Genomic DNA, 14,996 nt, shown 5'->3' on the forward strand with positions numbered 1-14,996 from the left:
CGGAGCACCTTAAACTCGTAGACACACAGAAACAGAAGCCGCTCGGCTGTAGTGTAAAGCCACTGTTAGTGAGAGGGATTCTTCAGAAATGAGGTAGCCCACTATGAAGTCAACCCAAGTGAATACATCATTGTTCTGCCTCTGTGGAGACAAGTGAAATCATGTGTGTGCGCTCAGATGTCAGTAAAATAATTACGTGCTAGCTGGACACAGTGTGTCACAGGACGGCCATGACTTTGTTTCCTTGTCATGTTCATGAGTTTTAACAGAAGAGGTATGTCTGTATACATTTTACTGTGCAGGCAACACATGCAGTATATATACAGTGCATTAAATAGAATATGTTTTACTTGGTTCACCTGTTTGACTTGAGAAATCTCAGGAGAGCTGTAGAAGAGGAGAGGACGGATTGATGGAGAGGCGCTATTACTGGGGACAGAGTGTCTCAATAGAGATTATCCAGTGGTGAGAAAATGCACAGCTGCAGCACAGATAAATGATTTCCGCAGTGTGTTTTCTCTGGCAAGGCTTTCTGTATGTGTCTAACCGAACTACGTTGTATGGGAGAGTTATTCTGAATCCGTGTCTGCAAACTAGAACTTGTTATTTTTGGATCATTCCTACATTTCTGTTGCTAAAAGCTGCGAGTGGATCCAGTAACTTAGTGCTTGTGTTACTCTAAGTTTGCAATCGTGTTTGTGTATTTGCCAGGAAGAAGAACTTGAACGTTTGGAGCGGGAGTTTGCCATTCAGTCACAGATTACCGAGGCAGCCAGGCGTCTCGCCAGCGATCCTCACGTAAGCAGTAAAAAGCTGAAGAAACAGAGGAAGACTTCTTATCTGAATGCACTGAAGAAGCTCCAGGAAATTGAGAACTCCATCAATGAGTACCGGGTCCGCTCTGGCAAGAAGCCTACGCAGAGAGCGTCACTTATCATAGAAGGTACCAATATACTGCCTGTTCACTTAGGGAAAATCAAATCGCTTTCATATCTATGTTATATCAATTTGCTGTAATTGCCACCACAGACAGCAATATTCTTATCTGTACTGTTATATAAACCCAACCCATTGTATGGCGAGGCTAGTAATTTTCAGCATTTTTGCTATTGATATAATAAAGATCTGAAAACAATGACACTGACACAAAAGCTTTTAGATTTTGTAACCTCTTGTTTTTGTTTTTATGTCCCATAGAGGCCAATATTGGCTCTGAAGACAGCTCATTGTCTGATGCACTGGTCTTGGATGATGGTGAGTTTCCGTCCCTCGCCTTATTCCCATTGATAGTTGTGCTTTTATTGTTCCTAATAATGATATAATGTCTAATCCAATCTAATCATTACTTTGTTTCAGATGATCCTCAAGTTACAGGTACCCCCACCTTCTCTCCAGTAGCTTCACCTCATAAGGGGCTCCCTCCAAGACCGCCATCTCACAGTCGCCCCCCTCCACCGCAGTCCCTGGATGGCCTGCGACACCTGCACTACACACGCTCTGACTATGACAAATCCCCCATCAAACCCAAAATGTGGAGCGAGTCATCACTGGATGAGCCCTATGAGAAAGTCAAGAAACGCTCATCTCACTCGAGGTATGAGTGAGTTTGTCTTTAAATTTCTAGTATAGCAATGTGATATCTTGTTATATTTAATCAGAGTTAGACAACAAGTAGTTCATGCATGTTACTGTTAGAGGAGTGTGTGTGCAAGTATAACTGCAGATAGGAACTGCAGCAAGTAAACGTAGAAAGTCAGTGGATGCTGATGATTATAATTGCATTTATTATGAATGAAACTTATTTAATCTCTGTCTAGTCACAGGCGTTTCCCGAGCTCGGGCAGTGCAGAAGCAGGGGGTAGTAATTCTCTGCAGAGCAGCCCCATTAGGAGCCTCCCTCACTGGAATTCTCAGTCCAGCATGCCATCAACTCCGGACCTGAGGACCAGGACCCCGCACTATGTACATTCCACCAGGTCAGTCGATATACCTTAAATCCTTTCCTGGCTTTTCAAAATGTGTATCATCAGGTAAACTGACTAAGCCTTGTTTCCCAACTGGAAATAAGCCATTGGACTTCATCACTTTAGCGCTCCTTTGCTGCTCTTTCTATTTTTCCATTTACTAAACTAACAATTACAGCAGTTTCTGTGTTAAATAAATTAGTAGATTTTTAAGACCAGTCTTTACACTGAGTATTTCTGCCAACTCCAACAGGTCAGTGGACATCAGTCCCACACGTCTGCACAGTCTTTCTCAGCACTTTAGGAACCGCAGCTCCAGCCTTGAGTCCCAGGGCAAACTGCTGGCATCCGATCCCGACGCACATCCGCACACCCTGGGCAGCCCTGACTTCTTCCTCGGCCCAGGACGCAGCTCCAATGGCTCCGACCCACTGGACGACTGTTCATCCTGCACCAGCCAAAGCAGCTCGGAGCATTATTACCCCTCTGGAGGACCCCCTGGCAGTAACCCAAATTACTCCACTCTGGGAGAAGATTCACCCTCCAAAGCCAGGCAGAGGCAGAGGCAAAGACACAGGTAAGAGCAGGGAAATATACATATATATATGTTCATGTGTTTAAAGAAATGAATATATCTGTGAAACTGTCATATATCATTTTTTGTTTTCTCTGCAGGTCTGCAGGTCACCTGGGTTCCTCTAACTCTGGCTCAATGCCAAATCTGGCAGCTAAGAACGGTTCTGGTGGAGGATTAGGTGGTAGTGGAGTGGGAGGGGGACACCATGGAGTCTACCTCCACAGCCAGAGCCAGCCCTCTTCCCAGTACCGCATCAAAGAGTACCCTCTATATGTAGAGGGCAGCCCCAACCCCGTGGTGGTGCGCAGCCTGGAGAGTGATCAGGAGGGACACTACAGCGTGAAGGCTCAGTTCAAGACCTCCAGTTCCTACACGGCCGGGGGACTGTACAAAGAGGCCTGGGGGGCAGAGGAGGGAGGAGAGGGAAGCGGCCGACTTACGCCGTCGCGCTCTCAGATCGTAAGGACTCCATCATTGGGGAGAGAGGGTGGTGGAGGCGGAGGAGGTGGGAGGGCGGCAGTTTCTGAAGAACTGCGGTGCTGGTACCAGAGGTCTTCAGGGAGCCTAAAGGAGAGGAGTCACTCACATTCGGGATCCACATCCTCTGAGACTGGGTCACAGCAAGGCACTCTGGGACATGGTCGAGGAAGTAGAGTAGGAACACTTGCCAAAGGCTCACCAGGTAGGTCTCATCGTGAAACCTTATCTTAAACAGGTGAACCGATATCAGCAGTCATAGCCTCATACTCATAGCCTTGAGAGTATGAGGCTGACACGCTACTGCACTGAGAAGGCATGCAGTACATCCCTGCTGTCACTAATTTTGTCAAATGACCCTGTGACAAAAAAGCAAACCGAGGCCATCGCCACATGTAAAGCATGGTTTGAATTCCTTTGCTCGTCAGATTATTGGAACTACTGAGGGATCGTTTAGCTTCAGATCTTCTGACTGAGAGCAGTTCTATATTAGTTTTCCATAAATGTTTAGATTATAACAATAATTGTTGATAATTAAAAGGTTTATAAATATTTATATATAGCTTTTTAAGCTAATGTTAATTTCATGAGGGTAAACAGTTGCTCAGTTTGACTAATTATGGAGTTCTCGCAGCAGGAGAATACAATTTGAATCTTTTCTAGGTATCGAGCTCATCACTCCTCAGAAGTGCAGTTTTATATAAGATTGGGGTTATAAATTAGGACAGCAGTGGTTTTGATGTGTTTGAAGAAGGGATGGGAAATTTTGCAATAGACTGTTTAAGGCGTCAGTAGAGTGAGGCATGTGTGCGTGGGTATGAAGCAGTGTTCCTCCAGTTGGCTGCTTGAGCTAAAAGGCAAGCCTGTTAAAACTCTAGCTTTGGATAGGAACATATATCCTATCCAAAACTGGATCTCTCTGTTCTACTCTTTTGTCTTTTTCTCTTTCCCCTTAACCCCAAATGGTATCTGACTGCCCCTCCCTGACCCTGGTAATGCCAGAGGTCTCTTCCTGTTACAAGGAAGTTCTTCCTACCCACTGTTGCCAAGGGCTCTCTCATAAGGGATCATCTAATCGTGTGGTTCTCGCTGTTAAAATAGCTTACAATGTAAAGCACTCTGAGATGACTGTCTGTGTGGCTCTATGGAAATTGAATTGAATTGACTGATTTGTATTGGTCTTGGTTGTAATTTACTAGCTGGTCTTGCTTATTTAAAAAATGCAACTAAAACTCCAAATCTTTATTTTATGAGACCCTCACGCTGCCTGCTGTGTGACCCATGTGTGCAATAATTAATGAGATTATTCATGTATATTCAGAGATTAGGGTTCCGATTAAGAACTCTTACTAAGTAGTTCAGCATTTATTTTTAATTATACATAAATTAATAATGTTCAGGAAAATTGTAATTACCAAGCAATTAAAGCTGAATTTAAATGTTGAATTTCTGGATTTGTGATCTGAAGCCTCACAGGCTTTGGTCACATCGCTAATGTTTCCCACATTTACGTGAAGATTCTCACATCTTCGCCCAGTTTTCTCACTTGAATGACAGTTAACCTTCGAATGTCCCTTCGGGGAAGTAAATATACATCTTTTTGGCTCAAGCATGACATTTTGGTACTTGCTCATCAATTACAGGGAAGTGTGTGCTAAATGCATTTTTGACAAGTCCATATGAAGAAATAAGGGCTAAGAACAAAATAAAAAAGAAGCCATGCCCCGTGTGAGGCTCGAACTCACGACCTTCAGATTATGAGACTGACGCGCTGCCTACTGCGCCAACGAGGCCTGTTCGCTCCCTTCAGCCTTCCCACCCAAGCTCACAGGGTATTTCCCACCCCCATCCCCCGAGCATAGCTGGAATTCCTTTGTCTTTCACCTCACTGTAACCTCTGGTCTTTGTGTCACTTGACTGACTCTACTTTTTCCCTTTAGCTGCTTCCCCTCACAGCCAGAGGAGTATGACCCCGTCAAGTGAACACACAGCTACACCCACACCTCCCTGCAGCCCACAGCACATCCTTAACTGGCAGAGCGGGTAAGAAACCCACCAGCACGCATAAGGTGGCTGAAAAGCTGCCAAGATGTTTAAAGCCGGATAGGAATATTAGGGAAAACTGCATCTGCTGCTCAGCTTCTTTCTCTTTCTTCATATTTGTCCAGGACTCACGCTTAACACACTCACACACTTTGAGTGTCTGCTCTTCTTTGTGATTTTGGGTGCAAAACACTTCCTAACTCTTTTCAGACTTCAGTCAGATCATATATGTCTGTATTTTCCCGCCTGTTTTCCTGTTTGTGGTTTTTTCTTCACTGTCTTTCTTGATTATCTTACACACCTATTACTCTTATTTTTTTCTCTTGGAAATCTTCTTATTGCTTAATGTTTGTCATTTCTTTCTTGTCCATCTTTCTGTCTTTACTAACCCTCCTTTCCTTATGTGTGTGTCCTCTCTCCTGGTTTAGAGGCACAGCAGACTGCTCTCCTACTGAGGACGTCTGTCAGTCTCCCCCTCAGCCCAGCTCTGATGCATAGAGGTACCGTCTGTGGTCTAAATCTAGCGTAGTACTAGGAAAATGCAATATCAGTAGATTTTAAAGCAAACCTTTTTCATTATAGAACATCAGGACAAAATTTAGTCCAACTTTTAATTCATAAAGATATATCCCATCAAAACATGATAAACTAATGCACATCTGTGGGGCACTGACAGTAGTGGTTCATTTCTCATTTCTTGCTCTTTTACGGTGGAGGTATACGTGTCATGAACTCCCTTTCTGCCTGTATCTCCCTGAATTTTGCATGTTTTCTGCTCCGTTCTGATGCTAAAGCTTTACTGCGGCTCACAAGATTCACTAATAAACAACACTTAACTGTGCACCGTCACAGACCAGAGATTGAACAAAAGAAAAAAAAGCTCACAAACAGCAGACAAAGACAAAAAAAGATGCCCTGCATCTGTTTTGATTCTGGTCTTTCTTCCTCTGCAGGACTTTGAGTGACAGCTGTTTTCTCAGCAGCCCTCTGTGTTCAGAGCTGGCAGATGTGCAGTGGTACGGACAAGACAAGGCCAAACCTGGAACGCTGGTCTGAGACCTTCCTATGGGGCCTAGAAGAGTCCCATTGCCCTCTCCTACTGCCTCTCCATTGTCCCCCACAATTATCCATCAACAACCGACAACCTCATCCTTAAAGCCCTGCAGAAACCCTGCCCTGAGCAGACTTGACGGGCTGGACGTGAGCCTCCCTCCTCCTAACATCTCACCACCTCTTAATTATGACCTGTCTATTGCAGTTCAGCGGGACAGGGACTACTCGCTGGGCTCTTTAAGGGCAGATTTCACAGGACGGACTGAGAAATGCCACCTCAGCTGTTGAACTGTCACCCTACAGCACCACAGAGCCCTTTCTTTACTCACCTACTGCAGCACACAAATAACAGGGCAACGGGAAGCGAGCGATGGGAAGAGAGAGCACAGCAAAACGTCCCACATGCAACTCAAAACTCAGCAGAAACAACACAGGCCATTCCAGGATCTCTTTCACATTCATCTTTGGTCCCCAGACTTACTCCAGTGCACTGCCTCCCAGTCAGAGGATACCTGCTGGATTTGAGCCACCAGTTTAAAACCCATTTCCAGGCCCAAACGAACTGTGTCGCATTTCATTCCCATTAACACTTGTTTGTCTTTCTTTTTCTTTATTTCTTCCAGCGTATTTATAAAAAGAAAAGATGACTGAAACATTCAGGAGTTCTCTCTTTTACCCACAACCACAGACAGTTTCTGAATCGACCAGTCACACCAGAGTTCTTGGGCAGGCACAAAGAAAAAAAGTGAAAACTGTATTCAAAGTGACAATATCGGCATGGTTTCTGAGAGACTGTCTGGATATTGATAAGGACTATAGCAATAACAACCCTCGTAGAAGTCTTTGGACTGGTTTGAATCGGCGGAGTGAATTCAAGGATCATGACAGGGGGAATTTGGATTTGTGGTTGTTTGGCGTTACTCTTTTGCCTTCTTCACTGACTTCATCCTTCATGTTTATTTTAATATCTGTGATCTTCAGAGGATTTCTCTGTCCGCAGCAGCATGTTTGATCACATGGTGTATGAGCCAGGGAGTAGAGGAGGTTTGGAAGAAAAGGTCATTTATGGGTGCTGTTCAGTCATTACAGCACTTTTTTTTTTGGCTGAAGTTTGTTGGTCTGGCCTTTGCGCACTGTTTCATATTAAACCCTGAAAGAAAGAAAAAATGTCTGACATGTCTTGGCATTACTTATATTTTAATATTGCAGTGGCTCAGTGAGAATTGTTTAACCTTTGATCTTGGCTCTACACCAGCTCTCACCATGCTGAGTATCCCTTTATGGCACTGTGTTTACTCATCTTACTTTGTCTGTTCCAAATATGTTGGTGCTTTACCTTAATACTGTAATTTACTACTGAAATCATTACAAACCACACAGCCCCTTTACTTCCCCACAGCAGAAAGCCCTTCTATGAAATTACAGTGAGGCACAGCGGACGGATGACATCCAACGAGGGTTTATTTGGTATTAGGTGAAATAAAAATGTATTTTAACACCATTAAGTCTGAAAGCACAACATTAACAGTGTCTTTGAGGGCTGGACCTACAGTAAGTGTATTCTCATATCAGTGTAACCACAAGGTGTTAAAGGGCAATCCTCTCTGTATTTCAGGCATCAGATAATTAAAACCCCTGCTGTCAGGGAAGAAACGCTAAAGCCAACACACAAATTCTTTAACTCGCTCAAATGGAGAGAATTATTTTTCTCACATGTCCTAATCAATCAAATATTCAGAACAGGGTTAGAAAAGCACATCTAGTTTTGTAAAAAAATAACAATAAAAGGACATTTGGCTGTTTTTTAGTCGTTTTCCTTCTCTTCCTTTGACAAATGTTTCCGTTGCAAATTCATGCTCACCACTGTTTCCTTATTCCTCAAAATCTAAATTAACCAAGTGTTATTTTGCTCTAAAACACGTTGTGAATCTCAGTGATAGATCCTATAGCACCATTCAGACTGGATAAAAGGTGTATTGTACTTCTTGGTATGAGAGGAACCGTACGTCTTTCATTTGTATTTCCTTTATAGACTACTGCGAGTTGTCGTAATTTGCCCCTTTTTACAATATTTTACTAAGAAGGTTTCGCCCGAGCTCCTGCATGGCTAGTTCTTGGACAGTTGTTCATGCCAAGCTTGGTCAAATTGAATAAGTCTTTAAGCAGAGTTGGAACCAGTGATCACTGGTTACCACCTAATATGACTTCTTTACTCGAGTGTATTTGAGTTTGATCTTGCTTTTCACTCCAAAACATTTCTGTGCTAGACAAAAAATCCCACGCATGCTGTGCAGATCCTCTGAGAAATGAAGACCCCAAAGACAGCGCCCAGCTCCTTCGTGTTACCATTAGCACGTTTTACTCCACGGTGTCATCCCGCACCAAAAAAAAGTACCATTTTGACCTTGTTGTAATCTCTGACCTCTGAGCCCATTGTGAAGACGTGTGACATCCCTTCCCTTCATATTTCCAAACAACATATTTCCTGTGCTCCATACTAATGTATGAGGTTTTTGTAATACTCCCAAGAGAAGAAATGAACTAACTATTTTATCAAGTCTTTTCCTGTATGTACTGATGGGGCACTGTTAGATTTTGTGGGGTTTTTAACATTCACATCTATTGTTTTACAATGTTCCATTTTAAATGAACCAGTATTGTTTTTTTTAAGTTTCGGACATTGTAACAACCCTTTCAGGTGCTACAAAATGACCACTTACTGCTTTGTCACGTAGGATCTAGACATCTCTTCATTGTTATCAATAGATTCAATACCAGATGTGCAAAATGAAGCTTATTTTAACAAACAGTTTAATAGTAGAAGCACTTCCTCTACCAGACAATAGAGCATGTAACTCAATTTTATCAGTTCTCTTCAACTGAAACAGTACATTAAAGGTGTTGTAGGAAAACAATGTGGAATTGATTAAAAAAAAAACTTAATTCCACACTTAATTTATTCTTTTTTCTATTAAGAATTTGTATAGTAACTTTGCATTTTTCAAAACTGTGTTGTTCAAAATTGATGATGAAATTTTCAAGACGAGAAGCTGTGGTGGTTCTTGAGAGTAAGAAAATAAATTATTGATGAATGTTCTCAAGATAAGTGGTCTGTCGTTTCTTTTTTCACTTTTTCCGTTCCCTTTCTCCAAAGTGGCTCAAGATCAGATACCTTGAGGCCATTCAGCTGAAAGGTCATAGTGTTGGCCAGACTTATCAAAGGGAATCCCAACATGTGGTCACCGCTTCCTCTCCTCCGGACACACTCACTCTCCTAACATCCGAGCTTAATTTACTTCCCTCCCTTCTGCACCTTTGAGAGGATTTCCTGTGGAGTCAGAAGGGAAGATACACTCCAAACAGAAAAGATATTACTCATCAGAAGATGTGGTTAAACAGCCCGGCTTCACCTTTTTTAATTTGATATCCACTGAAAAACAAAATCCTCCTTTAAGTAAATTCTGCTGAAATGTGTGTTTAACTTATCGTGTGCTCTACTATTTTAAGGTGAGCACACAGGCCCAAAACTCACAAACGGTAGTTGTGATCCTTTGTGATGATATGTGGTTTCTGCTAACATGAGCACAGTGTCAGTTTCTGCCAGGACACCCAGCTTTATCATCCTGCTTTGGTTTGTACCACTTCTGTGTCCATTTACTAATTAATCCCACGTTAGTCTTTGTACTCGGTGTGTTCCCATAGCAGTTCTCCCAGCCAGGCAACAGCTGGAAGCTGTTAGCCCGAACTGCCGTGAGAAAGTAACTGCACTTGGATTTTTTTCCACTCATACGTCTGTATGTGCATGTTTGTGTGTCTGTGAGTGTGTGTGTGAAAGAGAGTTCTTGCTGCAGGAGTGGTGTATGACCTTCGTTTAAATTCCTAATTAAATCCTCCATCACTGAAATACTCAAACACACCACACCCTCTACTACACAATACATAAGTATAAGAACTATTAGACATGCACATATGTCTGTGAGGAGCAGTTTTTGAGTGTATGTTGAGTTTGTGACGAAGGTTAGGGTTCAAGTAAGATGCTTAAAATCCCACTGAGATTCATGAAAAAATATTCAGAGGGAGGGAAAAAAAATAACAGATTCTTGGAAGATTTTTCAACAGGAACATTTATTTACAGTCAGCGATGGATAGATTACAACTGAAGAAGATGCATTTTCATTAGATCACTCTGGCTTCTCAGCCCTGAAGGTCCTGAGTGCTGAAAAAGAAAATGACCGGAAAACTTAAATAATAAAATGAAATTCATTATCCAGGTTTACGCTTAACTACTGCAGTGGAGTAAAATATCACACTGGTTTACGATGTGAAAAATCTGTGGCAGCATCGCCCCCTAGAGTCCTCTGCAGAATAACATCGAAGTAAATGAAGAAACACAACCATGGCAGCAGTTTTAACCGTTATAGCCTTTGATTTACAAAAAATAAAGTAAAAAAGACCAAATTTTATTGACATATTTATATATGACAGCAATTTCCACTGTCAAGTTTTTGACAATAAGAGGGTCCTGGGTTTGACTCCACCAGCCAGTCTGAAGTCTCTGTGGAGGCCTGTGTCTATGTCAGCTCTCTCCTGGTAATCCAGCTTCCTCTCACCGTCCAAAGACATCCATGTTAGAATAACTGATGTTTTTAGGAACTGTTCTGAGATGTGAGTGTGAGGGTGAATGGTTGTCTGGAGGATAGGCCTTTAACAGATTTACAACATTAATATATTCAGATCAAACAAACAATTTAACAACAGTAACAATGCTTGCAATGAGATTTCAGATCTTTCACATATTAAATTCCACTTGTTCCAGGAGAGGCCCATTGGTTTCATCTGGATCCTGCCAAGAAAAACATCCAGATGAAACACTAAGATAGCAGTGATTAACAAATCAATGCCAATTAAATAATTCAATATACATCATCATGTCCTAAAAAAAAGCTGACAGAATTAAACTGCATTCCTGATCATCAGTATTCCTTTAAACCAGAACGCACAGCATTCACTAGGATTTTCTCCCAGTCTCAGGTTATTTTATTTTACCCTATCATCCAGTATTCACCTGTGAGACGCGACTGTAAACCTGAAAATGGGGAGAACTGTAGCGGCGCAGACCCCTCCAGGACAGGAAAAGTATGTAGAGTGATGCCAGGAAGCAATGTACGGTGAACACTATGGTGCTCGCCCTTGCAACATAAGAACCAGCACGCTAGTGAGAAGAAGGCAGAAAAGAGAGATTATAAGGAGGTTTTCTGTGCATGCTGAACACAAACCCCAAAAGAGATTCCTTACAGGACCTCTTTATTATAAAGGAAGATTCAAACCTAGTTACTGGAATGCAGAATTACCTGTTGGTAAGTGAGTGTAACGGCTTGTGCAGCTCTGATACCGTTGGCCAGCAAAGCTGAGAATCCAAACACGAGACTAAAGACGTTCACACCCATCAGAGCGATGATCTGTTTGTTGTTATGATAAACTAAGTGAGGCTGATCATAACATAAGCAAAAAAGAAGCCACATAAGAATTTACCAAACTTTTTACCTTCGGTTTATTCGCTTTTCTTTGAACCTCTATTGCAAGACACCCAGCAGCCACATACTGGAACAACAAAAAACAGGTACAACCTCCTATTTGGCTTATTTGGCTTTCTCTCTTTTAAAACAGAAATTTTATACTGAGTGCATGTCAGCTGAAGCAGATGCAGACTCACAAATATGCTTGACCATGCTGGTGTTGTCATGGTGATAGCACAGCTGTAGCTCACACATGCGTGAGTGACTGTGGTTAGTATGCAAGCTAAGGCACTGAGGATTTGAATGACCTGAGGGGGAATACAGAATATAAGATGGGCAGGTTCAAAGCTTCAGGATGTTAATCGATAGTTTGGGCGAGCTTCTTACCCCACTGACTAAAAGTCTAGTATTAACCACAGCACCGAACCAACGATGAATCCTGGCATTGCTTAGCTCCCCGTTATTGGTGACCTCAGTTTGTGGGGATGGTGAGGGGGTCTCCTTAAAAAATACTTGGTACAATCCCTCCTGAAACATGTTCTGCCTCATCTGTCAGGGGAAAAGTACATTTGTTGGAAAACAGTATGGATTTTAAATGCTGCACAAATCATTTGATATTTTGCCAAACAAATCATGGTTGATATGAACGGCTTCAGATTCAGATTTTGCATTTAACTTCAGTCTGTGACCTCTTACCTTGCCCAGATGTTGTAAAGCCCTCGTTTATTCATCCACGGGCTTTCATATAAACAGAAAATATCCATCCAACCAGAATAACAGACATTAAACGGCTTTTCTCACGGCTACAAAGTTACTTCTTATACCACACAGTAAACTTGTTTGGTCAAAGTTCACTTGAGTTGGATGATAATGAACGGTTAAAGTTCACTGCTGAGGAAGTGATTCAGAGACAAGTTAGCCATGAGTAAAGTGCTTATCAGCTTGTAGGCAGGGCTTTCTGTAAGATCAGACGACTTGGTTCATTTTAGACACAAGAAGAATACTTAGAAATACAACCCGAGCTCCAAAAACATCAGGATGCCGTAGTGATTTGTGAAACCCACATTTTATTCACAATAGAAAATAGAAAAAAAATCAAATGTTACTGCTGAGACATTTTACTATTTCATGAAAAAACATCTAATTTTTAATTTGATAGCAAGACACTGAAAAAAAAGTTGGGAGGGAGCAAGAAAAAACTGGGAAAAGTAACTGGTACTAATCGGTTAAAGTAAAGATGGACAGACCCTGCATCTAGAAATTGTGGAACAATTTCAGAATAATATTCCTCAACACTTTGAATATCTCATCATCTACATTACAATCTCTGTGCTTGAGGTTAAAGAAAACAATTCAGAGTGCCATTCACACGCGCAGGTTAAAGCTCGATCATTCACAGAAGGCAGACGTGATGATGATCCTAAAACACCGCCGTCTAAGGAGCTTGGAAAGAAAAGCATCTGGACTTCTTTGAGTTGCTTGAAGACGTTTCACCTCTCATCCGAGAAGCTTCTTCAGTTCTAAGGGTCAATGGTGGAGAGTCCCAGATTTAAACCCAGTGGGAGTTTCCCCGGGTTTCGGGTGAGCTCATTGTGAAACCTGGCCCCACCCTATCATGTGATTTCCTGACGTCAGATGGCCCAGGGTGTGAGTGGGCGTTAAGGCGTCTGGGAAGGGATCTCAAAACTGGAATATAGATGGCAGACAGTTGGTGTCGTAAAGAGAGGTGAAACGTCTTCAAGCAACTCAAAGAAGTCCAGACGCTTTTCTTTCCAAGCCCTTTAGACTACGATGACCTGGATGACTGAGAACCTTCACAGACATAAAACACCGCCATTTTCTCTGGGTCAAAGGTCATTTAAAAAGGACTGAGGCAAAGTGGAAAACTGTACAAATCAAAAATTGAAATTCTTTTTGAAAACCAAACATTCTCCTGACTAAAGAGGAGAGGAAGCGGAAGCATGCAGCTTTTTGAGAACTCAGCTCAAAAGCTTGCATTTCTAATGGTATGGAGATGCATTAGTGACAGTGAATTTGGCAGCTTGTGCATCTAGAGAGGCACCATCAAGGTATATACATGTTTCAGATCGTCACAAATGATCCTTTTTCAGGGATCGCCTTGCATAATTCAGCTAGAGCGCATACTGCTCTATCTCTTACGACAGCATAGCTATGTTGTAGAAAAGTCTGGCTGTTGAACTGGCCTGGCTGCAGTCCAGACCTTTCACCAGTTGAAAACATTTGGCACATCATGAAATGAAAAATACAACAAATGAGACCCAAAATCGATGAGCAGCTAGAATCCCATATCAGATAAGAATGAGAAAATAATTATCTCAAAAAGTCTTGGCATTCAATTCAATTCAATTCAAAGTTTAGGGCAAAGAAAGGAGGGAACAGAGAGGCAAGACAAAAGACACCGTATGAGACAAAGAGCCTTAGTTTAATCATTTTTAATGATTGAATGCATAGTGGTGTATAAACACGAAGGGAGTGAAAAGAAACGCTCAGAGCTTAATGCGATGTCCCCCAGCAGCCGAAACCTGTTGCAGAATAACCAAGGGATGGTGCAGGGTCACCTGATCCAGCTCTCACTATAAGCTTTGTCGAAAAGGCAAGTTCTAAGCCTAATCTTAAAAGTAGAGAATCTGTCTGTCTCCCAAATCCAAACTGGGAATAAAGGGGCCAGGAAGCTGAAGGGTCCGCCTCCAATTTTACTCCCTCCCAGACTAAGTTTGAAAACTCTAGGAACCAAAAGTGAGGCTACAGCCTGCGAGCAATGTTCCCTCTAATTTTTCACGTGTCTGAGCGAACACACAAACTCCCTGAGCGATCCCTTGGACCACTGTGAGCGACATCAGACGTGTGCACTGTGGTCGCGCCGGCATCTAATCCATCCAAGTTACATGGTTTATTAAAATAATCAAATTACAGCATTTACATTTCTGTTAGACTACTTTTAATTAACTGCTTTAGCCCACTTACAATGAAAATGTAAAAAATCCTGTTCATGACCTGTGTAGTATGTTAACACTATTGGAAGTAAAAATAACTTGAACTCCAATTTTGAAAACACAACTTTCTTTCTTTTTAAAAAAAGCTCTGACTTGTATTATGAGTATGAGTCTGTGGTCTGGGAGAGAGTCCTGTAACTCTCTGTCTGCAAAATATAGTATATAATGACCAATGTTGGGCAATTAATTATATAGTTACTACTTCAAAAAAGTAACTCAGTTTGGCAAACAAAGATTTTTGCAGCTATTTTTTTTTTAAATGCAGCCAAGGCGTTATATAAATAAACATTTCAAACTATTTACAGAACAATCAGCTGTTCTGCATCAAATCTGATGCCACACAAATTATTTG

General features: G+C 41.9%; 2 protein-coding genes and 1 non-coding gene across 12 annotated transcripts in view; 1 reads left to right on the forward strand and 2 right to left on the reverse strand.

Moving 5' to 3' along the window:
• Nucleotides 1-9,215, forward strand: part of frmd4a (FERM domain containing 4A) — a 98,623-nt gene extending 89,408 nt beyond the window's left edge. For 8 of the 10 annotated variants that reach the window (XM_025908973.1, XM_005470858.4, XM_025908972.1 and 5 more), the window contains exons 17-24: nucleotides 712-943; nucleotides 1,198-1,254; nucleotides 1,357-1,594; nucleotides 1,818-1,976; nucleotides 2,218-2,541; nucleotides 2,640-3,223; nucleotides 4,959-5,061; nucleotides 6,015-9,215. In XM_025908973.1, coding sequence (XP_025764758.1) covers nucleotides 712-943; nucleotides 1,198-1,254; nucleotides 1,357-1,594; nucleotides 1,818-1,976; nucleotides 2,218-2,541; nucleotides 2,640-3,223; nucleotides 4,959-5,061; nucleotides 6,015-6,117 — 1,800 coding nt within the window. In that variant the 3' untranslated portion in view covers nucleotides 6,118-9,215. Of the gene's footprint in view, nucleotides 1-711; nucleotides 944-1,197; nucleotides 1,255-1,356; nucleotides 1,595-1,817; nucleotides 1,977-2,217; nucleotides 2,542-2,639; nucleotides 3,224-4,958; nucleotides 5,062-5,489; nucleotides 5,562-6,014 lie in introns of all 10 variants that reach the window. The other 2 variants (XM_019361532.2, XM_019361531.2) reach the window with 2 other exon arrangements.
• Nucleotides 4,739-4,811, reverse strand: trnam-cau (transfer RNA methionine (anticodon CAU)). Its single transcript has one exon. It is a non-coding gene; the product is annotated as a tRNA-Met (tRNA).
• A 1,015-nt stretch (nucleotides 9,216-10,230) lies between the features above and the next one.
• tmem253 (transmembrane protein 253) lies at nucleotides 10,231-12,501 on the reverse strand. The gene is made up of 7 exons (XM_003440565.4): nucleotides 12,327-12,501; nucleotides 12,018-12,179; nucleotides 11,828-11,938; nucleotides 11,659-11,715; nucleotides 11,466-11,573; nucleotides 11,180-11,326; nucleotides 10,231-10,957 (listed from the first exon to the last, which is right to left on the reverse strand). Exons 2-7 carry the CDS (start codon nucleotides 12,177-12,179, stop codon nucleotides 10,904-10,906), a joined length of 639 nt encoding a protein of 212 aa, XP_003440613.2. The 5' UTR covers nucleotides 12,327-12,501; the 3' UTR covers nucleotides 10,231-10,903.
• Nucleotides 12,502-14,996: the final 2,495 nt, after the last annotated feature.

Source organism: Oreochromis niloticus, linkage group LG7 (assembly GCF_001858045.2).
Source record: "Oreochromis niloticus isolate F11D_XX linkage group LG7, O_niloticus_UMD_NMBU, whole genome shotgun sequence".
Classification (NCBI taxonomy): domain Eukaryota; kingdom Metazoa; phylum Chordata; class Actinopteri; order Cichliformes; family Cichlidae; genus Oreochromis; species Oreochromis niloticus.

Bases quoted from the DNA above. Each gene is read 5' to 3' on its own strand.
- tmem253 (XM_003440565.4), bottom strand. From the start codon at position 12,179: ATGAGGCAGAACATGTTTCAGGAGGGATTGTACCAAGTATTTTTTAAG. The intron at 11,574-11,658 runs GTAAAAAGTTTG...AACAACAAACAG, and splicing joins GAAAAGCGAATAAACCGAAG to ATCATCGCTCTGATGGGTGT. The intron at 10,958-11,179 runs GTGAATACTGGA...TTTTCTTGGCAG, and splicing joins TTTACAGTCGCGTCTCACAG to GATCCAGATGAAACCAATGG.